The 25,598-nt window shown below is 37.7% G+C and overlaps 1 protein-coding gene across 1 annotated transcript in view; it reads right to left on the minus strand.

The window, feature by feature from the left end:
- HAO1 (hydroxyacid oxidase 1) overlaps positions 1 to 25,598 on the minus strand; it is a gene marked incomplete at both ends in the record, with an annotated part of 64,456 nt that overhangs the window by 13,280 nt on the left and 25,578 nt on the right. Inside the window, 2 exons of the mRNA XM_079945928.1 lie at positions 16,808 to 16,983; positions 25,220 to 25,475. Of these exons, the coding sequence (XP_079802054.1) occupies positions 16,808 to 16,983; positions 25,220 to 25,475 (432 nt within the window). The remainder of the gene's footprint in view (positions 1 to 16,807; positions 16,984 to 25,219; positions 25,476 to 25,598) is intronic.

Here is a 25,598-nt window from a genome sequence, read left to right on the forward strand (position 1 = left end):
AGTGCTGGATATCCTATGGCAAACAACTAGCAAGACAGGAACACAACCCCACCTATTAGCAGAGAGGCTGCCTAAAATCCTAATAAGCCCACAGACACCCCAAAACATACCACTGGACGTTGAACTGCCCACCAGAAAGACAAGATCTAGCCTCATCCACCAGAATACAGGCACTAGTTCCCCCCACCAGGAAGCCTACACAACCCACTGAACCAACTTTAGCCAATAGGGACAGACACCAAAAACAACAGGAACTACGGACCTGTAGCCTGCAAAATGGAGACCCAAAACACAGTTATATAAGCAAAATGAGAAGACAGAAAAACACACAGCAGATGAAGGAGCAAGAAAAAAACCTACCAGCCCTAAGAAATGAAGAGGAAATAGGCAGTCTCCCTGAAAAAGAATTCAGAATAATGATAGTAAAGATGATCCAAAATCTTGGAAATAGAATAGACAAAATGCAAGAAACATTTAACAAGGAACTAGAAGAACTAAAGATGAAACAAGCAATGATGAACAACACAATAAGTGAAATTAAAAATACTCTAGATGGGATGAATAGCAGAAAAACTGAGGCAGAAGAACGGATAAGTGACCTGGAAGATAAAATAGTGGAAATAACTACTGAAGAGCAGAATAAAGAAAAAAGAATGAAAAGATCTGAGGACAGTCTCAGAGACCTCTGGGACAACATTAAATGCACCAACATTCGAATTATAGGGGTCCCAGGAGAAGAAGAGAAAAAGAAAGGGACTGAGAAAATATTTGAAGAGATTATAGTTGAAAACTTCCCTAATATGGGAAAGGAAATAGTTAATCAAGTCCAGGAAGCACAGAGAGTCCCATACAGGATAAATCCAAGGAGAAATACACCAAGACACATATTAATCAAACTGTCAAAAATTAAATACTAAGAAAACATATTGAAAGCAGCAAGGGAAAAACAACAAATAACACACAAGGGAATCCCCATAAGGTTAACAGCTGATCTTTCAGCAGAAACTCTGTAAGCAAGAAGGGACTGGCAGGACATATTTAAAGTATGAAGGAGAAAAACCTACAAACAAGATTACTCTACCCAGCAAGGATCTCATTCAGATTTGAAGGAGAAATTGAAACATTTACAGAGAAGCAAAAGCTGAGAGAGTTCAGCACCACCAAACCAGCTTTACAACAAATGATAAAGGAACTTCTCTAGGCAAGAAACACAAGAGAAGGAAAAGACCTAAAATAACAAACCCAATACAATTAGGAAAATGGGAATAGGAACATACATATTGATAATTACCTTAAATGTAAATGGATTAAATGATCCCACCAAAAGACACAGACTGGCTAAATGGAAACAAAAACAAGACCCATATATATGCTGTCAAAAAGAGACCCACTTCAGACCTAGAGACACATACAGACTGAAAGTAAAAGGATGGAAAAAGATATTCCATGCAAATGGAAACCAAAAGAAAGCTGGAGTAGCAATTCTCATATCAGACAAAATATACTTTAAAATAAAGACTATTAGAAGTGACAAAGATGGACACTACATAATGATCAAGGGATCAATCCAGGAAGAAGCTATAACATTTGTAAATGTTTATGCACCCAATATAGGAGCACCTCAATACATAAGGCAAATACTAACAGCCATAAAAGGGGAAATCGACAGTAACACATTCATAGTAGGGGACTTTATCACCTCACTTTCACCATTGGACAAATCATCCAAAATGAAAAGAAATAAGGAAACACAAACTTTAAATGATACATTAAAAAAGATGGACTTAATTGATATTTATAGGACATTCCATCCAAAAACAACAGAATACACATTTATCTCAAGTGCTCATGGAACATTCTCCAGGATAGATCATATCTTGGGTCACAAATCAAGCCTTGGTAAATTTAAGAAAATTGAAATTGTATCAAGTATCTTTTCCGACCACAATGCTTTGAGACTAGATATCAATTACAGGAGAAGATCTGCAAAAAAAAAACAAACACATGGAGGCTAAACAATACACTACTTAATGACGAAGTGATAACTGAAGAAATCAAAGAGGAAATTAAAAAATACCTGGAAACAAATGACAATGGAGACACAATGACCCAAAATCTATGGGATGCAGCAAAAGCAGTTCTAAGAGGGAAGTTTATAGCAGTACAATCCTACCTTAAGAAACAGGAAACATCTTGAATAAACAACATAATCTTGCACCTAAAGCAATTAGAGAAAGAACAACAACAACAAAAAAAACCAAAGTTAGCAGAAGGAAAGAAATCATAAAAGATCAGAAATAAATGAAAAAGAAATGAAGGAAATGATAGCAAAGATCAATAAAACTAAAAGCTGGTTCTTTGAGAAGATAAACAAAATTGATAAACCATTAGCCAGACTCATCAAGAAAGAAAGAGAGAAGACTCAAATCAATAGAATTAGAAATGAAAAAGGGGAAGTAAAACCTGATACTGCAGAAATACAAAGGATCATGAGAGATTACTACAAGTAACTTTATGCCAATAAAATGGACAACCTGGAAGAAATGGACAAATTCTTAGAAATGTACAACTTGCTAAGACTGAATCAGGAAGAAATAGAAAATATGAACAGACAAATCACAAGCACTGAAATTGAAACTGTGATTAACTATCTTCTAACATACAAAAGCCCAGAACAAGATGGCTTCCTAGGTGAATTCTATCAAACATTTAGAGAAGAGCTAACACCTATCCTCAAATTCTTCCAAAATATAGCAGAGGGAGGAACACTCCCAAACTCATTCTATAAGGCCACCATCACCCTGATACCAAAACCAGACAAGGATGTCACAAAGAAAGAAAACTACAGGCCAATATCACTGATGAACATAGATGCAAAAATCTTCAACAAAATACTAGCAAACAGAATCCAACAGCACATTAAACGGATCATACACCATGATCAAGTGGGATTTATTCCAGGAATGCAAGGATTCTTCAATATACGCAAATCAATCAACGTGATACACCATATTAACAAACTGAAGGAGAAGAACCATATGATCATCTCAATAGATGCAGAGAAAGCTTTTGACAAAATTCAACACCTATTTATGATAAAAACCCTGCAGAAAGTAGGCATAGAGGGAACTTTCCTCAACATAATAAAGGCAATATATGACAAACCGAAAGCCAACGTTATCCTCAATGGTGAAAAACTGAAAGCATTTCCACTAAGATCAGGAACAAGACAAGGTTGCCCATTGTCACCACTCTTATTCAACATAGTTTTGGAAGTTTTAGCCACAGCAATCAGAGAAGAAAAGGAAATAACAGGAATCCAAATCAGAAAAGAAGAAGTAAAGCTATCACTGTTTGCAGATGACATGATATTATACATAGAGAATCCTAAAGATGCTACCAGAAAACTACTAGAGCTAATCAATAAATTAAGTAAAGTATCAGGATACAAAATTAATGCACAGATATCTCTGGCATTCCTATGCATTAATGATGAAAAATCTGAAAGTGAAATCAAGAAAACACTCCCATTTACCACGGCAACAAAAAGAATAAAACATCTAGGAATAAACCTACCTAAGGAGACAAAAGACCTGTATGCAGAAAATTAAAAGACACTGATGAAAAAATTAAAGATGATACGAATAGATGGAGATATATAACATGTTCTTGGATTGGAAGAAACAGCACTGTGAAAATGACTCTACTATCCAAAGCAATCTACAGAGTCAATGAAATCCCTATCAAACTACCACTGGCATTTTTCACAGAACTAGAAAAAAAATTTCACAATTTGTAGGGAAACACAAAAGACCCCGAATAGCCAAAGCAACCTTGGGAACGAAAAACAGAGCTGGAAGAATCAGGCTTCCTGACTTCAGATTATACTACAAAGTTACAGTAATCAAGACAGTGTGGTACTGGCACAAAAACAGAAAGATAGATCAATGGAACTGGAGAGAAAGCCCAGAGATAAGCCCACGCACATATGGTCACCTTATCTTTCATAAAGTAGGCAGGAATGTACAGTGGAGAAAGGACAGCCTTTTCAATAACTGGTGCTGGGAAAACTGGACTGCTACATTTTAAAGTATGAGGTGAGATCACTCCCTAACACCATACACAAAAATAACCTCAAAATGGATTAAAGACCTAAATGTAAGGCCAGAAGCTATCAAACTCTTAGAGGAAAACATAGGCAGAACACTCTATGACATAAATCACAGCAAGATCCTTTTTGACCCACCTCCGAGAGAAATGGAAATGAAAACAAAAATAAACAATTGGGAACTAATGAAACTTCAAACCTTTTGCACAGCAAAGGAAGCCATAAACAAGACCAAAAGACAACCCTCAGAATGGGAGAAAATATTTGCAAATGAAGCAACTGACAAAGGATTAATCTCCAAAATTTACAAGCAGCTCATGCAGCTCAATAAAAAAAAAAAAAAAAAACCCAAGCCAAAAATGGGCAGAAGACATAAATAGACATTTCTCCAAAGAAGATATACAGTTTGCCAACAAACACATGAAAGAATGCTTAACATCATTAATCATTAGAGAAATGCAAATCAAAACCACAATGAGATATCATCTCACACCAGTCAGAATGGCCATCATCAAAACATCTAGGAACAATAAATGCTGGGCAGGTGTGAAGAAAGGGAACACTCTTGCACTGCTGGTGTGAATGTGCGTTGGTACAGCCACTGTGGAGAACAGTATGGAGGTTCCTTAAAAAACTACAAATAGAACTACCATATGATCCAGCAATACCACTACTGGGCATATACCCTGAGAAAACCATAATTCAAAAAGAGTCATGTACCAAAATATTCAATGCAGCTCTATTTACAGTAGCCTGGAGATAGAAACAGCCTAAGTGTCCATCATTGGATAAATGGATAAAGAAGATGTGGCACATATATACAATGTAATATTACTCAGCCATAAAAAGAAATGAAATTGAGCTATTTGTAATGAGGTGGATGGACCTAGAGTCTTTCATATAGAGTGAAGTAAGTCAGAAAGAGAAAGTGAAATACCGTATGCTAACACATATATATGCAATTTAAGAAAAAAAATGTCATGAAGAACCTTGAAGTAAGACAGGAATAAAGACAAAGACCTACTAGAGAATGGACTTGAGGATATTGGGAGGATGAAGGGTAAGCTGTGACAAAGCGAGAGAGTGGCATGGACACATATACACTACCCAACACAATATAGATAGCTAGTGGTAAGGAGCCACATAGCACAGGGAGATCAGCTTTGTGACTGCCTGGAGGGGTGGGATAGGTAGGGTGGGAGGGAGGGAGACGCAAGAGGGAAGAGATATGGGAACATATGTATATGTATAACTGATTCACTTTGTTATAAAGCAGAAACTAACACACCATTGTAAAGCAATTATACTCCAATCAAGATGTAAAAATAAATAAATAAATAAACAAAAATACAAGGGAACTCCCATAAGGTTAACAGCTGATTTCTCCGCAGAAACTCTATAAGCCAGAAGGAAGTGGCATGATATATTTAAAGTGATGTAAGGGAAGAACCTACAACCCAGATTATTCTACCCAGCAAGGATCTTATTCTGGTTCAACAGAAAAATGAAAAGCTTTACAGACAAGCAAAAGCTAAAAGAATTCAGCACCACAAAACCAGCTCTACAACAAAGGTTAAAGGAACTTCTCTAAGTGGGAAACACAAGAGAAGAAAGGGACCTACAAAAACAATCCCAAAACAATTAAGAAAATGGTAATAAGGACATACATATCGATAATTGCTTAAAAGTGAATGGATTAAATGCTCCAACCAAAAGACACAGGCTTGCTGAATGGATACAAAAGCAAGACCCATATATATGCTGTCTACAAGAGGCCCAGTTCAGACCTAGGGACACATACAGACTGAAGGTGAGAGGATGGAAAAAGATATTCCATGTAAATGGAAATCAAAAGAAAGCTGGAGTAGCAATACTCATATCATATAAAATAGACCTTAAAATAAAGAATGATACAAAACACAAGGAAGGGCACTCCATAATGATCAAGGGACCAATCCAAGAAGAACATATAACAATTATAAATATATATGCACCCAACATAGGAGCACCACACTACATATGGCGACTGCTAACAAATATAAAAGAGGAAATCAGCAATAACACAATAATAGTGGGGGACGTTAGCACCTCACTTACACCAATGGAGAGATCTTCCAGACAGAAAATTAATAAGGAGACACAGCTTTACATGACACAGTAGACCAGATAGATTTAATTGATATTTATAGGACGCACCATCTGAAAATTGCAGAATACACTTTCTTCTCAAATGCACGTGGAACATTCTCCAGGATAGATCACATCTTGGTCACAAATCAAGGCTTGGTAAATTTAAGAAAATTGAAATCATATCAAGCATCTCTTCCGACAACAATGCTATGAGATTAGAAATAAATTACAGGTGAAAAAACGTAAAACACACAAACACATGGAGGTTAAACAATACATTACAAAATAACCAATGGATCACTGAAGAAATCAAAGAGGAAATAAAAAAGTACCTAGAGACAAATGACAATGAAAACAAGATGATTCAAATCTATGGGATGCAGCAAAAGCAATTCCAAGAGGGAAGTTTATAGCAATACATTCCTACCTCAAGAAACAAGAAATATCTCAAATAAACAAACAACCTTTACAGCTAAAGGAACTAGAGAAAGAAGAACAAGCAAAACCCAAAGTTAGTATAAGGAAAGAAATCACAAAGATCAGAGCAGAAAAAAATGAAATAGAAACAAAGAAAATAATAGCAAAGATCAATAAAACTAAAAGCTGGTTCTTTGAGAAGTTAAACAAAATTGATAAACCTTTAACAAGACTCAGCAAGATAAAGAGAGAGAGGACTCAAATCAATAAATTAGAAAAAGAAGTTACAACTGGCAAAGCATCCTAAGAGACTACTGCAAGCAACTCTATGCCAATAAAATGGACAACCTGGAAGAAATAGAAAAATTCTTAGAAAAATATAACCTTCCAAGACTGAACCATGAAGAAATAGAAAATATGAACAGACCAATCACAAGTAATGAAATTGAAACTGTGATTAAAAATCTTCCAACAAACAAAAGTCAAGGACCAGATGGCTTCACAGGTGAATTTTTCAAAATTTAGAGAAGAGCTAACACCCATCCTTCTCAAACTCTTCCAAAAAATTGTGGGGGGAGGACCCCTCCCAAATTCATTCTACGAGGCCACCATCACCCTGACATAAAAACCAGACAAAGATAATACAAGAAAAGAAAATTACAGAGTAATATCACTGATGAAAATAGATGCAAAAATCCTCAACAAAATAATAGCATACAGAATCCAACAATACATTAAAAGGATCATACATCATGATCAAGTGGGATTTATCGCAGGGGTGCAAGGATTCTTCAATATATGCAAATAAAACAATGTGATACACCATGTTAACAAATTGAAGAATAAAAACCATACGATCATTTCAATAGATGCAGAAAAGCTTCTGACAAAATTCAACACCAATTTATGATAAAAACTCTCCAGAAAGTGTGCATAGAAGGAACCTACCTCAGCATAATAAAGGCCATATACGGCAAACTCACAGCAAACATCATTCTCAATGGTGAAAAACTAAAAGCATTTCCTCTAAGATCAGAAAGAAGACAAGGTTGTCCATTCTCACCACCATTATTCAACATAGTTCTGGAAGTCCTAGTCACGGCAATGAGAAAAGAAAAAGAAATAAAAGTAATCCAAATCAGAAAAGAAAAAGTAAAACTGTCACTGTTTGCAGATGACATGACGCTATGCATAGATTATCCTAAAGATGTCACCAGAAAACTACTAGAGCTAATCAATGAATTTGGTAAAGTTGCAGGATACAATATTAATGCACAGAAGTCTCTTGCATTCCTATACACTAACAACAAAAGATCAGAAAGAGAAATTAAGGAAACAATCCATTTCATCATTGTAGCAAAAATAATAAAATACCTAGGAATAAACCTACCTAAGGAGACAAAAGACCTGTATGCAGAAAACTGTAAGACACTGATGACAGAAATTAAAGGTGACACAAAAAGATGGAGTGATATACCATGTTCTTGGATTTGAAGAATCAGTATTGTGAAAATACTATACTACCCAAAGCAATCTACAGATTCAATGAAATCCCTATCAAACTACAAATGGCATTTTTCACAGAACAAGAACAAAAAATTTCACAATTTTTATGGAAACCCAAAAAACCCCAAATAGGCAAAGAAATCTTGAGAAAGAAAAACGGAGCTGGAGGAATCAGGCTCCCAGACTTCAGACTATACTACAAAGCTACAGTAATCAAGACAGTATGGTTTTTGGCACAAAAACAGGACTATAGATCAGTAGAACAGAATATAAAGCCCAGTGGTAAACCCACACACATATGGTCACCTTATCTTTGATAAAGGAGGCAAGAATATACAGTGGAGAAAAGACAACCTCTTCAATAAGTGGTCTGGGACAACTGGACAGCTACATGTAAAAGAATGAAATTAGAACACTCCATAACACGGAACACAAAAATAAACTCAAAATGCATTAGAGACCTAAATGTAAAACCAGACACTATAAAACTCTTAGAGGAAAACATAGGCAGAACACTGTATGACTTACATCACAGCAATTTCCTTTTTGACCCACCTCCTAGGTTATGGAAGTAAAAACAAAAAGAACCCAAATAGGACCTAATGAAACTTAAAAGCTTTTGCACAGCAAAGGAAACTATAAACATGATGAAAAGACAAAACTCAGAATGGGAGAAAATATTTGCAAACGAAGTGACTGACAAAGGATTAATCTCCAAAATATACAAACAGTTCATGCAGCTCAATATCAAAAAAACAAACAACATAATACAAAAATGGGCAGAAGACTTAAATAGACATTTCTCCAAAGAAGATATACAGTTTGCCAACAAGCACATGAAAGGATGCTCAACATCACTAATCATTAGAGAAATGCAAGTCAAAACTACAATGAGGTATCATCTCACACTGGTCAGAATGGCCACCATCAAAAATTCTACAAACAATAAATGCTGGAGAGGTGTGGAGAAAAGGAAACCCTCTTGCACTGTTGATGGGAATGTAAATTGGTACATCCACTAAGGAGAACAGTATGGAGGTTCCTTAAAAAAACTAAAAATAGAACTACCATACAACCCAGCATCCCACTATTGGGCATATACCCCGAGAAAACCATAAGTCAAAAAGAGTCATGTATCCCAGTGTTCATTGAAGCACTATTTACAATAGCCGGGACATGGAAGCAACCTCAGTGTCCATCGACAGATGAATTGATAAAGAAGATATGGCACATATATACAATGGAATATTACTCAGCCATAAAAGGAAATGAAAATGAGTTATTTGTAGTGAGGTGGATGGACCTAGATTCTGTCATACTGAGTGAAGTAAGTCAGAAAGAGAAAAAGAAATATCATATGCTAACACATATATATATGGAATCTAAAAAAAAAATTGTTCCTGATGTACCTAGGAGCAGGACAAGAATAAAGACTCAGATGTAGAGAATGGACTTGAGGACATGGGGAGGGGGAAGGGTAAGCTGGGACTAAGTGAGAGAGTGGCATGGACATACACACTACCAAGTGTAAAATAAATAGCTAGTGGGAAGCAGCTGCATAGCACAGGGACATCAGCTTGGTGCTTTGTGTCCCCTTAGAGAGGTGGGATAGGGAGGGTGGGAGGGAGATGCAAGAGGGAGGAGATATGGGGGTATATGTTTATGTATAGCTGATTCAGTTTGTTATAAAGCAGAAACTAACACACCATTGTAAAGCAATGATACTCCAATAAAGACGTTAAAAAAAACCAAACAAACAACAAAACAAAACAAACAAAAAACAGATCGGGAGATATACCATGTTCTTGGATTGGAAGAATCAATATTGTGAAAATGACTATACTACCCAAAGTAATCTACAGATTCAGTGAAATCCCTTTCAAATTACCAATGACATTTTTTACAGAACTAGAACAAAAACTCTTAAAATTTGTATGGAGACACAAAAGACCCCGAATAGTCAAAGCAATAGTCAAAGCAATATTTTCTGAGGGGAAAAAACAGAGGTGGAGGAATCAGACTCCCTGAGTCCAAACTAAATTACAAAGCTACAGTCATCAAGACAATATGGTACTGGCACAAAAACTGAAATATAGATCAGTGGAACAGGATGGAAAGCCCAGAGATAAACCCACACACAACTATGGTCAACTAATCTATGACAAAGGAGGCAAGGATATACAATGGAGAAAAGACAGTCTCTTTAATAAGTGGTGCTGGGAAAACTGGACAGCTACATGTAAAAGAATGAACTTAGGACATTCCCTAACACCATACACAAAAATAAACTCAAAATTGATTAAAGACCTAAATATAAGGCCAGATGCTATAAAACTCTTAGAGAAAAACATAGGAAAAACACTCTTTGACATAAATCACAGCAAGATATCTTTTGACCCACCTCCTAAAGTAATGGAAATAAAAACAGAGAAAAAATAAATGGAACCTAATGGTACCTAAAAGTTTTTGCACAGCAAAGGAAACTATAAACAAGACGAAAAGACAACCCTCAAATTGGGAGAAAATATTTGCAAACGAATTAACGGACAAAGATTAATCTCCAAAATATACAAGCATTTCATGCAGTTCAATATTAAAAAAACACAAACAACCCAATCCAAAAATGGGCAGAAGACCTAAATAGACATTTCTCCAAAGAAGACCTACAGATGGCCAAGAAGCACATTAAAAAGTGCTCAACATCACTAATTATTAGAGAAATGCAAATCAAAACTACAATGTGGTATCACCTCACACTAGTTAGAATGGGCATCATCAGAAAATCTACAAACAACAAATGCTGGAGATGGTGTGGAGAAAAGGGAACCCTCTTGCACTGTTGGTGGGAATGTAAATTGATACAGCCACTATGGAGAAGAGTATGGAGCTTCCTTAAAAAACTAAAAATAGAATTACCATATGACCCAACAATCCCACTACTGAGCATATACCTAGAGAAAACCATAATTCAAAAGGCCACATGCATCCCAATTCTCATTGCAGCACTATTTACAATAGCCAGGTCATGGAAGCAACCTAAATGCCCATTGACAGACAAGTAGATAAAGAAGATGTGGTACATATATACAATGGAATATTACTCAGCCATAAAAAAGAATGAAATTGGATCATTTGTAGAGACATGGATGGACCTAGAGACTGTCATACTGAGTGAAGTAAGTTAGAAAGAGAAAAACAAATATTGTATATTAAATCAAGGCATTCTGAAATGCCTTGTGATGTTAAACTTTCCACTTATATACAAAGAAGAAAGACTAGGGAGCTAATATAGTCTTCTGGAGCTGTTTTGCAAATCAATTTTATTCCTGCCAAGTCTTTGCCTGGAGAAGAAATTCTTGGAACTCCATGTGGGACAAGACAAGGAAAGTCAACTGAGGGGCTACTGGACTGTGAACTTCAGTGTCAGAATAAGGACAGTATCATGGCATGTTGTGAAGGTCATCCACCCATAGGTTGTCCCAGCACCCATTTAGTTCATTAAAAAGGAGCAAGCTACTATGCCAAGTTGCCTATTATTGCACTAGGGGGACAGGATTATTGGCTGGTATGTGAGCTTCACAAACAGAAGTCCAATTAATCCCCTTGCTTTTCAGTTTCCACTTTTCATCCCCCATCTCTGTCACACTAGACACCCAGAGCCCCTTGAGGCATCCCATTATATGACTTGCTCCTGCTGTCAGGGTTCCCATAAAGACTACCTGCAGAGGTAGTTTTCTTTTCATTTTCCTCCTGTCAACCCGACCTCTTACATTTTGTTTCTTTCATAAATTTCTTGAGGTTTCTCTGCTGTTTGTGCCTCTTATTTTCCTTTGCTTTTTTGTCATAAGTGTTATGTATTTTTGGACTTCTATACTTTAATTTCAGTGGGGTCTTAGTTTTGGTAAGAGTTTTTTGAACCAAAAGCCCAATATACTATCATTTAAAACATGTTTGGAAAATGGTTCTCTAAAGACACAGCCTTAATACAGTGCAGTCCAATCAAACTTTGCTGTGATGATAGAAATGTTCCAGATCTGTGTGATTCCATAAAATAGCACATGTAGCCATAGAGTAATGGGAGTGTGGCAGTGTAAGTGAGAAACTGGAATTTTACCTTTATTTAATTTTAATTAACTTGAATGGCCACATTTGGCTAGTGGCTGCCATATTGGCTAGCTCAGCTTTAATGTCTGCATGAGTTTACTACTCTGATAAAGAGATGTAGTGTGGTATTTTTCTAAAAGTCTAGATATAACCATAAGTAACCTTAATGAACAATGTAAAATGTATTTGGAATTGCCCTGGTTATCTAGTTGTGTATGTGATACCAAACATAAAATCAAAAGTTAAAAAATCAAAATATATGAACTATATATGAACCCCGTGATTGAAGATGTACGAAATCCTCCTATGTATATGCAGATACCTGCCACCATGTAGCTATAACCTGTGTTTTGAGATATTGAATACTGTCAATAAACTGATCCTACACAGTATGAAAAAGAGATTACACTTTAGGCTTTGTAATAAGACCACTTATATTTGAATCCTGTATCTGCTACTTGCTTGCCGTGTAAGTGGCAAGTTATTTAACTTTTTCTTGTGCATCAGTATACTAAATTACAAAATGGGTATAAAGATGCACATAAGATTGGTTTGTGGATTAAAGGAGTTGAATGAATACTTCGAAAGTGCCTGACACATGTTGAGCACTCAGATGAATATGCACTATTATTATTATTATTTTCATCTGATGGTGCAGGGAGCGTTAACTAAGAAGATGAGTAGATAGAAGAAGATTCATTTGCTGGATACTTTTGGCAAGTTTGTTTGAGTTTTGTTTATAACAATAAATTTTCATCCTAGTGAGGATTATGGTTATTATGAGCCTTTCATTTTGAAGTAAGTGCTACTTAAGTCATAGTTTGTTGTTTTCTATCATTTCAAGTGGTTTTCTGTGTCCTTCCAGGCAATGCTGGGAATGTAGGGAGAAATGACAGAGTGATTTGCTCAGAAGATAGGATCATGAGTATCTAGAGAAAAAAAGAAAGTAATCATTTAGGACCAGATACGAGCCCCTTTCACTACTTGCTTATGAAATCTTGTCCATAGTTTTACATTTTATTTTAACCCAGAGAGAAAAAATGTTTCCTTAATGAGAGAGTCAAAATGGCTTTAGCAAAATGTTGATGAATCCTTGATATTTTCATTAATCCCTAGAGTTTACTGGTATGCCATTCCACATTTGTTGATTTGCCAGTTAATACACTAATTGAGCGACAAACACAATAGTCAATAGTGAACAGCACTATTTCCTATCTTATTAACACATTATTTCCATACTTAATCTAAAATACCAAAGTGAAATGTAAGTACTCAAGATTTACCCTCAAGCCCTTGGAGTTTCTAACTCAGGACTCTGTGCTATCTCAACAGGAGTTTAGTAACTAAATCCTAGCTCCATGGCAGCAGCTTTAAACACAATCCAGGAACACTGAATATTCTTTGAAAATGTCTTTAAAAACTGTAGATAGGAAAATAATGAGTTAGAGAAGTTTCTGAGAGACCAAAATCCACTACCGAAGTGAGACAGCCTAGTTTAATTTTTTTTTAATTAAAAAAACCCACAACTCTAAAAAGCATATGTCTGCTCAAATGCCATTTGTTAGTGTGAGTTCTGGCAAAGACCTAATCCTGCTTCAAGTACATGTTTGGAGTCTGTGTTAGTTTTCCAAAGGCAGAGTTTAACCACAGCAAGAGATTACATCTTGCAGTCCAATTTGCATTCATTAGAATGCAATTCTTAAAATGGTGGTAAGGGGGGATGTTTCACTGAGATCTTCTCAGTTGCCCATGATTTCATGTTCCTACAAATATAATCTGTGTCTTTCTGGGAAAATGGAAATGAAGGAGGATAGATGACTCTCAGTCAGTCCATGTGACTTCTGGATGAAGATCTGTGAAATATTGACACCTGGATTTCCCACAACTGGCCTTGCCACACCTGTCTCCCCTCCACCCAGATTGAGCATGTGTACCACCTGATGTAGCTGTTGTCATAGTGATGATCCTTGTTTGTTAAATAAATGAAATGAATAGTTACAGAGAAACTAGACAATGTAAACTGTACATGTATAGATAAGTTATTTCCTTTCAAATGCCAAATGCCCTATCTCTCCTTCTCTTGCTTTTGTGCTCTCTCTAATTACAGACATTCATGCAGTTTTCACTGAGGATTTTACTTAACAAACATTTGGACTGTGTACTGGGTGCAAAACATAATGAAAATATGACAAGCAAGTAAATAATACATATGGATAAGAAGAAAAAAGAGAGGTGATGGTGGTGGTGGTGGTCCTTGGTAAAAATGACCATAGAATGAAGTTCTAGAAGCCAAAGTATTTATTTTTTATTATTATTATTATTTTTTGCGGTACACGGGCCTCTCACTGCTGTGGCCTCTCCCATTGTGGAGCACAGGCTCCAGACGCGCAGGCTCAGCGGCCATGGCTCACGGGCCCAGCTGCTCTGCAGCATGTGGGATCTTCCCGGACTGGGGCACAAACCCATGTCCCCTGCATCAGCAGGCAGACTCTCAACCACTGCGCCACCAGGGAAGCCCCAAAGTATTTTTTTAAAATAACACATGATAGTAAAGTCTAATTCAATAGATTTATGTCATATCCTAGAGGACAAAGTTGTAGAAAATTATATATACTGGGAATCCAAAATTGAAAAGTTGGTTAAAAAAATTAAATGACCTTGGTGTTTTTAAGCCAGCTTCTGTGATGAGAGTGAATTAAATACTTGAAACAGAACTAATTTTGTAAAATAACTACACTCTCTCAGATTCCTCACTGCCATTACTGGAGGTCAGCCACAATCATCTCTTGTCTGGGCAACAGCAGTTTCCTAAATAGCCTCCTTGACCACAGCTTTGCCACCTCCATTGAGAAGGTCCATGACACAAAGCATGATTTTTCTAAGATGCTAATCTGATGAGGCGGCTTCCCTGGTCAGTATTCTTAGTGGTCCTCAACAATCTTAAAGTCTACGTTCTCTAATATGGCTTATATGTTTTAACATTGTTAACTTGTGACTGCTGTGTTTTGTCACGATTGAAGTCTGAAAAAGAGTCTTTTGACCTGATATCATGGCAAAACTCAAGGATCAGCTTTCATTCTGTAATGAAACCTTCCCTAACTCACTTTTATAATTGTCTAAACCCTATTTTCACCCTCACCCTTATGCTGCATAGATTTCAATCTCAGCACCTGTTAACATCTTATTGAACCCAAATTCTTGCTTTTATGTCTGTCTCTCACAAGAATGGGGTGTCCTTTAGGCCAAGGACCTCAAATTATTTTATTTTAGCACACAGTAAGCATGATAAATGTTTGTGAAATGAATAAGTGAGTGAATAATTGAATGGATGAATGAAGAATGGGGCAGATCTTCAGGTTAATACTTTAGTATCTACAGTTGAATATAGCTACAGGAAGTAGCACTAACAATCATGGACTACAATATGGATGCAAGCAAGGTCAGTGAAACTGTTGTTTAAAGGTGTCTGTAATATCAGGGTATGCTCAATGAAGTATAATCCACAGAAATTTTAAACTAAGACAATGGTCAACAGGAAATAATGTGACAATTTTGTTTTAAAATCACAGATTAAGACAGATCTGGATTTAAACATATCTCCACTACTTAAAAGCTTCATTAGGTCCATTCTTTTACTTGTATTAGCTTATTTTTGTGTACAGAATATTAAATAAAGTCGAGGACATGCATAGAGTTTTATAAATAGGGGCTATGGGACTCATACATATTCAAGTAAAGCCTATGAAAAAGTTTTGATTCTATGTCGTTGTTAACCCTGAGATAAGTTAATAGAATCTCTCAACCCAGAGACACTAACTTAAACATTTCCATTTAAAATAATATGTTTGGGGCAGTTATTCATATAACAGTACTTAAGGAATGTTTTCAAAGGCAAGAAAACATTTTTGTGGGTGAACACATTTACACTCCAAATTATTATAGTCATTGGTACCTCCCTGCGGGATTTGCATACATGTGGATACTGGGGAAGTGGTCAAGTTCCTTAATACTTATGGCTTGATATTTGAGGATTTTAATGTTCTTGTCAGCCTTTCTTTAAAGGGAGGTGATGTGGGATTCACCACACTCAGAAAGTCAGTTCTAGTCATTGGTACTGGGAGGGAACAGGACAAAACTAGAAAATGTTCTTTAAAAAGGTCTGGCTGTCATAATATCATCCTTGGGGCTTTTTGTTGTCTTAGAGCAGCTGTTGGCAGCTTTCAACCAAAGCAATGAACTCAAGACCTTCTACCTAGATTTTGCCAAGCTCTGTGATTTGATGACAGTTCCGAAATAAGGCAATGGCATCCCAATTCTTTAGAAAAGGTAACTTCTTAATTCATGAGAATCCTGTTCTCCTTCAGAATACTACCTAAGAAGAAGGAAATATTTACTCACTAACACCAAAAGGGAGAATTGAGAGATAAGATGTCTCTATTTCCATACTTATTTTTCCTGATTATTTTCCCTGAAAAAGTATTATGATCATATCCATAAAGAATCATAAAATCATGGTGAACTCAAGTAGAGAAATAAACAAACCTCTCAAAATGCCTTTTGCAACAATGGGCAGGGATGTCAGTCTTCTCAGCCATTTAATATCCTCCCAGCTGATAGATGGGTCTATTGCTTTAGCCACATATGCAGCAAGTCCACTGTTGTCTCCAAAATTTTCCTTGGGAGAAAATGCTAAATCATTGGTTTCAAAATTTTTCATTCTGAAATAAAGAATTGCATAAAATGAGATATTTCCCAAAGTTAAAGATATCGTTACAATGACTCATTCAATGAAAAAAAAAAACAGGGTTCCCTTTTCAAATCAATGGGCTGTTCACTCTTCAACCATCTACAGATTGATTGCATTTACATTTTCCATGTTTTGGTGGATGATTCCAGGCTAAATGTGACAATCGAGTGGACTTAATTGGTCACTTACAGTTTATTTTACATCTTAGGTTTTTTACATAAATAAATCAGTTTAAAGGAGAAATGTTGGGCCAAGTTTAAATATCTCTACATTTTTAAGCCACTTTATGAATATAAACAATAAATTTGATGCTATTTTCAGCCAGCAGTGCATACTAAGCATAAAGATGAACACTTGCTTGGCGCATCTCAATTTACAAAGGGCATTCGTATAGCCACAATTTTAAAAGCTTCTGGAAAATAAAATTGATACTCTATAATTCCTATTTTATGTAGAAAATAAAACCAGAGCTGCAGAATGAGATGCCCCCAAGTATAAAACTAGCTAAGGCAGCATTTGAGTTCCAAACTGGGTCTCTTGACTCCTAATTACATTTTCTTCACTCAGATCTCAATTGCATTCTGGCAATTGCATTTGACTTCAGAAATCTTTCAAAGTCCTTGTGGAAAATTCTAGAGGAGACTGGAACTGCAGTAACATGTGTTAACAACTTCTATCTGTTGTTGCTGTAGACTCTTTTCCCTGTCCTACTATTAGCGTGGTGGTGGTGGTGGTGGGCATAGGGAGAATTGGGAAGTGTTTCCCAGCAAATGAGTTGTCAGCTCTTGCTTTTCCCTCCGCCATTTAGTTGCTTTCTCTGAGGCTCTCTCCCTGCTGACTCAGACTCCCAAATCTTCCAGAAAATCCTGAACAAGACATGAGTTTTCCAATTATCAAGACCTTCCTTACTTTGCCTGTGATGTGATGGTTAGTTTTGTCAGCTTGACTGGGCTAAGGGATGCCTAGGTAACTGGGTAGAACATTATTTCTGGGTGTGTCTGTGAGATTAGCATTTAAATCAGTAGACTGAGGAAAGATGTGGGTGGGCATCTTACAATCTGTTGAGGCCCCAAATAGAACAAAAAGGTAGAGGGAGGACAAATTCATTCTCTCAGTTTGAGCTGGGACGTCCATCATCTCCTGCTCTTGCACATTGGAGCTATTGGTTGTCAAACCTTCTGGCTTGACCAGGACTTACACTATGGGCCCCCAGTTCTTGGGCCTTCACACTCAGACTGGGACTTATACCATTGGCTCCCCTAGTTCTCAGGCTTTCGGATTTGGACTTGAACTACTCTGACTTTCCTGGGCCTCCAGCGTGTAGATAGTAGATTGTGGGATTTCTTAGCCTCCATAATTGTGTGAGCCAATCCCTCATACTAAATCTTTCTATAGATACAGATACTAATATATAGATATGGATATCCTATTGGTTCTGTTTCTCTGGAGAACCTGACTAATACATATGACTTTTTCTTGCTCTTGGAGCCTGAGTCACCATCTACGCAGAGGACTCAACTTGTCAAGGGTGTTGGTATATAAATACCCCAGCTTCTTCACACATAGGCAGACTAACTCTGAGAAGTATTCTACAAGATCTCCCAGAGTTTCCCAGCAGGGTTAAATTTTAGTTGCCCATAGCTGTAGCTGTCTTGAAAACATGCCCATTGTTCACTACCTCCCCTCCCTTGCACCTCTTCCTTATTCCTTTCATCTTCCAAAAGAACTACTTGTACTTAAAACAGTGCCTTTCACTCTGCTCCTAAAGGAACCCAAACTGAGACACACCCCATTGAGTTGCTGCCTTCTCCTATGTCTAATTTTGTTAACCCAGCTTAGAACAGTATTTTTCTAATTCACCTGTAAGACTCTGCTACTGGCTTACTCTATACCTGAAGTCTTTTCTCTTAGTCTAATATACTGATATCTTGACTAGATTTTGGCAGTTCTCCAAGCTAGGGATAAAGTCTTTCCTGCCTGCACCTCTGACCACTAACTGGATTGATGGCCATCTGGATACACAATGGCACCATCCATGTGACTTACCTGCCCTACAGACCCAAATCCAATTACCTACTTCATTTCTCTAAAAAGCTGATTTTGAATGATGACAATGATCTGGACTCACCTTGTTGTTCTGCACATTATAAATTACCATGCTAGCAAATGTCTTCTTTGCATAAAAGTACAACTGTATCTCTCGCTTAGTCATAGGTTTTTATTCCCTTCCACTGGCTCTGCCACTGAACACAGAAAGGATCTTGGAGCCAAGGCTATAGCAATTTTTATATAAACTTAGAAGCACATAGGCACACTATTTTTAAATTTTTTAAGAGAATCATAAGACTTCAGGACTTCCCTGGCGGTCCCGTGGTTAAGACTCCATGCTTCCACTGCAGGGAGCATGGGTTCAATCCCTGGTTGGGAAATTAAGATCCCGCATGCTGCACTGTGCAGCCAAAAAAAAAAAAAAAAAAGAGAGTGAATCATAAGACTTCAATACAAAATTAGGTTTAATGCTTTTAGTGTGCTTTCAGCTAAAATAGCTGGTTGTGTAGCTTGGGTGGCATCTATTAACATAAGGACATGAACATTCATATCCCAAGTAACTCTTTTCAACCACTGGCAAAGTTTTCTCAATAAGGATTGAATAGTTAGTCTAATAATTTCATTGACTCAGGTGGCCATTAAATATCACAGAAAATTCCAACTCCATGAGAGTCATACTGGTATCCATCTATTTGCTGAGTTTTGGTTTGGATTTTAGCTGAAATACTTGGTTTTTTTTTTAATCAACCCACTTATGGTTGTACATTTTATCAAAGACTTTGGTCTTCTGTGGTCATCCTAACTTTAATTAAGCTAACCTTCTGATCAATAAACATACCCTTACTATGGAGAGCTATTCCATTACTTAGAAATGATATTAAGTGATATTAAATGCCAAACTCCTAAATAATATTGTTAATAAGAAAAAGGTCCAGTCTGTCTATCCTATAGCAAAACCAGGGGGAAAAATAAGAATAATATCTGTATGTGTATATTCTCTGCATAGCACCCCACCCCCATCCCAAACAAGCTGCAGTGTTTCAGCAGGGGTGGGGTGAAAGGGTGAAATGGATAGGAAAAAACAGAAACATGGATAAAATTATATAAATAACTGTTGTTATTCTTGGATGGTGAAATGCAGATCAACACTTGAATGAATGTTGCCTTACAGAAATTTCAGGGCACAATGAAGCCTTGTTGTTACTCTAAAACGTTGTTCAAAGCCAGAAGCCAAGAAAAAGTTTTCAGATATCTTGACAGAGACCCACGATGGAGTGTTTTACCCATGGCTCTGAAGGAAACCTCCATGAATGCTATTTTTATTAGAATTATGACATATACACAGAAAAACACTTAAAGCGGCTTCTGATAACCAAAGTACTCCATTTCATAAGGAAGGAAAAGGGCAACATCAAAATAATAACATGATTACTTGGGACTTAATTCTCCAAATCCCAATCTGTTTAATGATCCAAAGGCAAGGGATAGTATTTCTTCTTTGTAAGAGACTCATTGTGCCTTGAATGGCCCCCAAATATGCTTTTTAATCTAATATAAAAATGATCTTAGTTTTTAGTAAGTTAGTATTATAAAAAGGTAACAACTACTAAAGAAAGTTAACTTTATTAAATAACCAGTTGTAACGTTGATAAAGATGACTATTACTGAGAAATATACAATATTTTGCATTGTAAGTATTGATAATGTGACATTAAAGATATAAAGATAAAGCCATATGTCTCCACTGTGGGAAACAAACTATAAAATAACAAACGGTATAACACACGGTATCAACACAATATGAGAGAGGGACATTCATGATACATTATAGAAATTGGTGCATGGAATACTAGCATTTAATTCTGTGGTTAGGAAAACATCTCTATTGATTGCATAGCCCTGCTAATTTCTTCTTCAATGTGGCTGGGCAGTTGGAAGAAAGGTTCAGGTCAAGGATTTTAAGTATGAGCCCAAACCCTTGTTCAACTTCTTGCTTTATTGGGTAAATCTCTTATGATTTAGCACATTTTTATTGACTGATTCAACCTTACTTATTTAGCACCTACTATGTGCCAGTGTTTTAGTAAAATGGTCAAAAATGCCTGGCCACCTAGGGTTGATATTCTAAGCAAGGGAGACAGAAACTAAACAAGGAACATAATAAGTAATTTATGGAGCATGTTAGAATATAAGTGCTATACAAAAGAAAGGAAAAAAAAAGAGCAGAATAAGAGGAATGCAATCTGGTAGATGCTTAACTTGAAAGTTTAAATATGGTAAACATGGTCTCAATGAGAAGATATAGAGGAAATTGGCAGATCTGTGCTTTTGTAGTTGTGTCCTGTTGCCGCTATAACACACACATACCTAGAGGCTTTAAAGTGACACAAATTTATCATATTACAGTTCTGGAGGTCAGAAGTCCAAAATGTATCTCATTGGACTAAACTCAAGGTGTCGTTAGGGCTGTTTTCCTTCCAGAAGCTGTAGGGGAGAATCCATTTCCTTTCCTTGTCTAGCTTCTAGAAACCACCTACAGTCCCTGATTCCCGATGCTATCACTCATATCTCTGCTTCTCTCATTGCATTTCCTTCTCTGACTTTGACCCTCCTGCTTTGCTCTTATAAGAATGCTTTCCATTACTGTGATAATCCAGAATAATTAGCCCATCTTGAGGTCCTTGACTTAATCACATCTGCAAAGTCCATTTTGCCATGTAAAATATTAATAACATATTCACAGGTTCTAGGGATCAAAACATGGACATCTTTGGGAGGTCATTATTCTGCTTAATATTATGTGAATTATACTGTGAACATTTTCCTAACCAAATAATTCAGAGGCTGTTGGGTCATGTACAAAGTCCTCCTTCAAATCCTTTTCTCCTCTCCACCTCCACAACCCAGGATCCCCACACATATTGTGTCTCTATTCTGATCTCTACTGTTTAGTTTTTATTTTTGTTTCCCAACATAAAGACATGTAGAGTCACCTCTGATGTCAAAATGTAAAGGAAGTGAAGTTAGTTATGCATTGATTTGGGGAAAGAACTTTACAGGCAGAGGGAAGAGTCAATTCTGAGGCTCTAAGGGGCAGGTGTCTTTGGCATGTTGAAAGAACAGTAGGAAAGCCAGAGGTTCTAGGAAGAGTGAATGAAGTTGAGGGAGCTGGGCAATGAGATCAGAGAAGCAAGGGGGACACTCACTGGCCACTTTTATCCAGAGAGACCGGGGAAGACAGTGCATTCTGATCTCTTTTTGTGGGCTGTGCTCTGGCTGTTGTGATGAATACATCATTTCAGGGCATAAGGAAGCATGTCCCTGGGCAAATCATCAAAAGTGTAGGTGTTATGATTTACCTTGATCTTAGTCGATGATTGGAAATTTCTTTCCTTTTAACTGCCTTGATGCTGCACTGAAGAGCCAAATCTTAACCCGGGATAAATGAGCCACCTCTGTGGGGCATGGAGATGGAAGAAGGTCCCTGCCTCAGAGCCTCAGGAACCAGCCTGGTGAATTGGCTTCAATCCTCTCCTCTGCCGAGAGCAGACGAGAATTCGCTTTACTCCCCCTGAGTTTCGGGGACCTCTGGGCCACTTATACTGCACACATATGTGTGTTTTGCATATGGACCAAGCAGAGATTACCAAACTCCTGAACTCTGGCTGGTCCCAGACGCCAGGAGTCAGGTCCCGCCCCCTCCCCTCCAGGCAGAGGAAGCCGTGAGGGTTGGAAGGAGCCGCCGCTTTACAGACTCATTCTCCTCTGGATTTCCTGCCTCCCTTGCCTGCCAAACCTCATTCTGAACAGCCCGGCTTCACCTTCTGTGAGTCAGGTCAGTTGAGGAAAGAAACCTGATTTCATATCAGGCTGTAACAGATGAGCTTTTTGGTAGCATGTGGCCTCCAGCGGAAGCCTGGGCCTCCCATCATGTGCTCTGCCTTCACTGCTGAATGTGGGCCCCAGGGTGCTGCCCCCCTGAAGCCCACAGGGACAAGCAGGGCCAGTGTATGCACTGGGGGCCAGGGCACCAGCAAGGGGTGTTTCCTGTGTTCCCCGTAGCCTGGATGTGTGGCTCATTATTTGATCATCTTCAGACGGGAGATGTGACAAGCTGGGGAGCCGTGGCCACTCCTGTGCACATTGACAGCTGAAAAGGGCCTTTGTCTCCCAGTCCCTCACGTCATCTGGGCAGGAGCCTGGGAGCAAAAAGGGGGAAAAAGCAAAGCAGCCTTCCCATTCCTGGCTAAATGGCCCTGGCACCCAGGAGCAAGAGATACCGGCCAGAATTAACACATGTCATCCCCCATCTAAGTAGATACCGCTCTGAACCACTTGTTATCCTGAGCAAGAAACTGTTTCCTAAGCTTAAAGAAAACCTACTGTATTATTTATTATTGTTGTTCTTGCTAGTAGAAGTGGTAAGAGGAGGAGGAAAAGGAATAGTAAATTCCTTTTTAAACGGCCAAAGCAAAACAATGAGGGACACTTCCTGTCAGAAGCCTAAATACTGGGAAACTAATTATTTTAGAAAATCTAAAAATGAAAGCAACCAAAATAGAGAAATAATGTGAATACAGGTTTCATATTAAGGAAATTTGAAACCATCTACTTTCTGACGAATTTGGCAAGAAGTAGGAATATGTCAGGGACGTTTGTTTTTGTTTTTGTTCTCTTAGAAAGACAGGATGTTTGTGCAATTCAGTGTCTGGGATGCATGGAGCGGGGTGATTGACAGCTGTCGGGGGAGCACTTTGTCATTGGGCCATTGACAGTATCCCATACAGAAATAATATCTTAAACCTACCTAGAAGTGTCACGGAGATAACATCACACAGCTCATTTACTTATGGTTTAACAGCAAGATTTTATGCACAGTAGCTTATACTTAAATAAGTTTACATACAGCAGAGCTATATGACAGTTATGTGACACTTACATAAGGCTATGGACTTATGTGATGCATGAGAGACATCCCATTCTCTAATACATATGGAATTCCTGGCTTCCAACAATCATTGTCCTTATGTGGAATGCTGATTTGATTTTGAATCTTTTAGATTTTGGATCTTTTAAAAGGATTAACTTTATATGTAGACAAAATAAGCAACAGTCCGTTTGAAGTGAGGTCTAGGATTCCAAAGAAGGCATCCCTCATTTCCTGTACTCTGATGGATGCTTTGAAATCCCATCATCAAAATGTCCTCCATTAAAACTAAGATTTGAGTTCCTGGTCAAAGAGTTTTAGCCCTATGAAAAACATAAGGGCAGATTTTGGTGGGAACTGAGGGAAGGTAAAAACGAAGGGGAGGGGAGATCTGTAGCTTAAGGAGGTTGGGGGTCTTTCTCAATAAACTCCATTGAGTTTCTAATTTTAACTCAAGATGATTCTAATCTTTTACAGAGAAAAGGACAACAATTCCCTGCTGATGGATGGGCTCACAGTTTAGTTTTAGATTACTAGATACATTGTTTTTGCTAAGATGAATGAATGAGTAAATGGATCAAAGAATGAATGAACCAGTGAATAAGTTAATGAATCTTGATCCATGGGTGAACCACAACAAAAGAGGAATATTGCTGAAAGAAGAAGTAGTAGATGAAGGAGCAAATGTGTGGCTTCTTTTGTCTCCATTCTTTTAGCTTTCTTCAATCTTCCTTGCCAGAGTTGTTCCAAATACAATAAAAATAAAATTAAAAGGGTGCTTTTTTATTTCAGCAGACAAAGAAATAGGGTATTAGGATCACAATAACAAGCTGTTGTTTAGTTTAAATTAAATATCTTCTGTCTATATGGAAATTCATCTTACTCAAAGCCCTTAATGCACTCTGAGACATAATTTTTTTTTGACTTTTACAAGTATACGGCAATTCCTATCTCTGTTTTTATAGCTCAAGTACGTGACACCCATATAAGGGGTGTGATTTGCTGAGGATTATGTGGATATTGGACAATGGCACCATCTCTAGAATCCAGACCTTATCATCGCTAGACAAATCCCAGTCAACCATACTTTGGCACCAACATTTTGTGAAGATCTAATTCCCCAGGGCACCCACGTAGAAACTGGAGAAAGTCTTTAGAGTTGGATCATGACAAGAGCAAAGAGAATTAGAAAACCAGCTCAGGGACCCAGTGATCAGAGACCCATTATTACCTGAGTTGGGGTGGCAGTTTGAACCTGTTACGCACATCATCGAAGCGGTTGCCCAAGTAAGGTGTGTCCACCGTCACAAATATGGCCTTGTAGCCCATCCACTCAGCCCGCCGCACCAGCTGCTTGGTAACCTCACGGTCCTTGTAGATGTACAGCTGCAGCCAGCGAAGTGCCTCAGGACCAGCTTCTGCCACTTCTTCAATTGAGGAGGTGGCCCAGGAGCTCAACAACATGCCCGTTCCCAGTGACCTGCAAGCTTGGGAAGAAAGGAGAAGATCAAGGTCAGTCTGGCATTTTCCCTACTCCAAAGTCTTCAAGTTATGGTTCCAGGGGTAAAGCCATCTACAAGGGCAATTTGGAAATAAGAAGTTAAGTCTTT

This window comes from Stenella coeruleoalba, assembly GCF_951394435.1.
Source record: "Stenella coeruleoalba genome assembly, chromosome: 15".
In the NCBI taxonomy this organism is placed as follows: domain Eukaryota; kingdom Metazoa; phylum Chordata; class Mammalia; order Artiodactyla; family Delphinidae; genus Stenella; species Stenella coeruleoalba.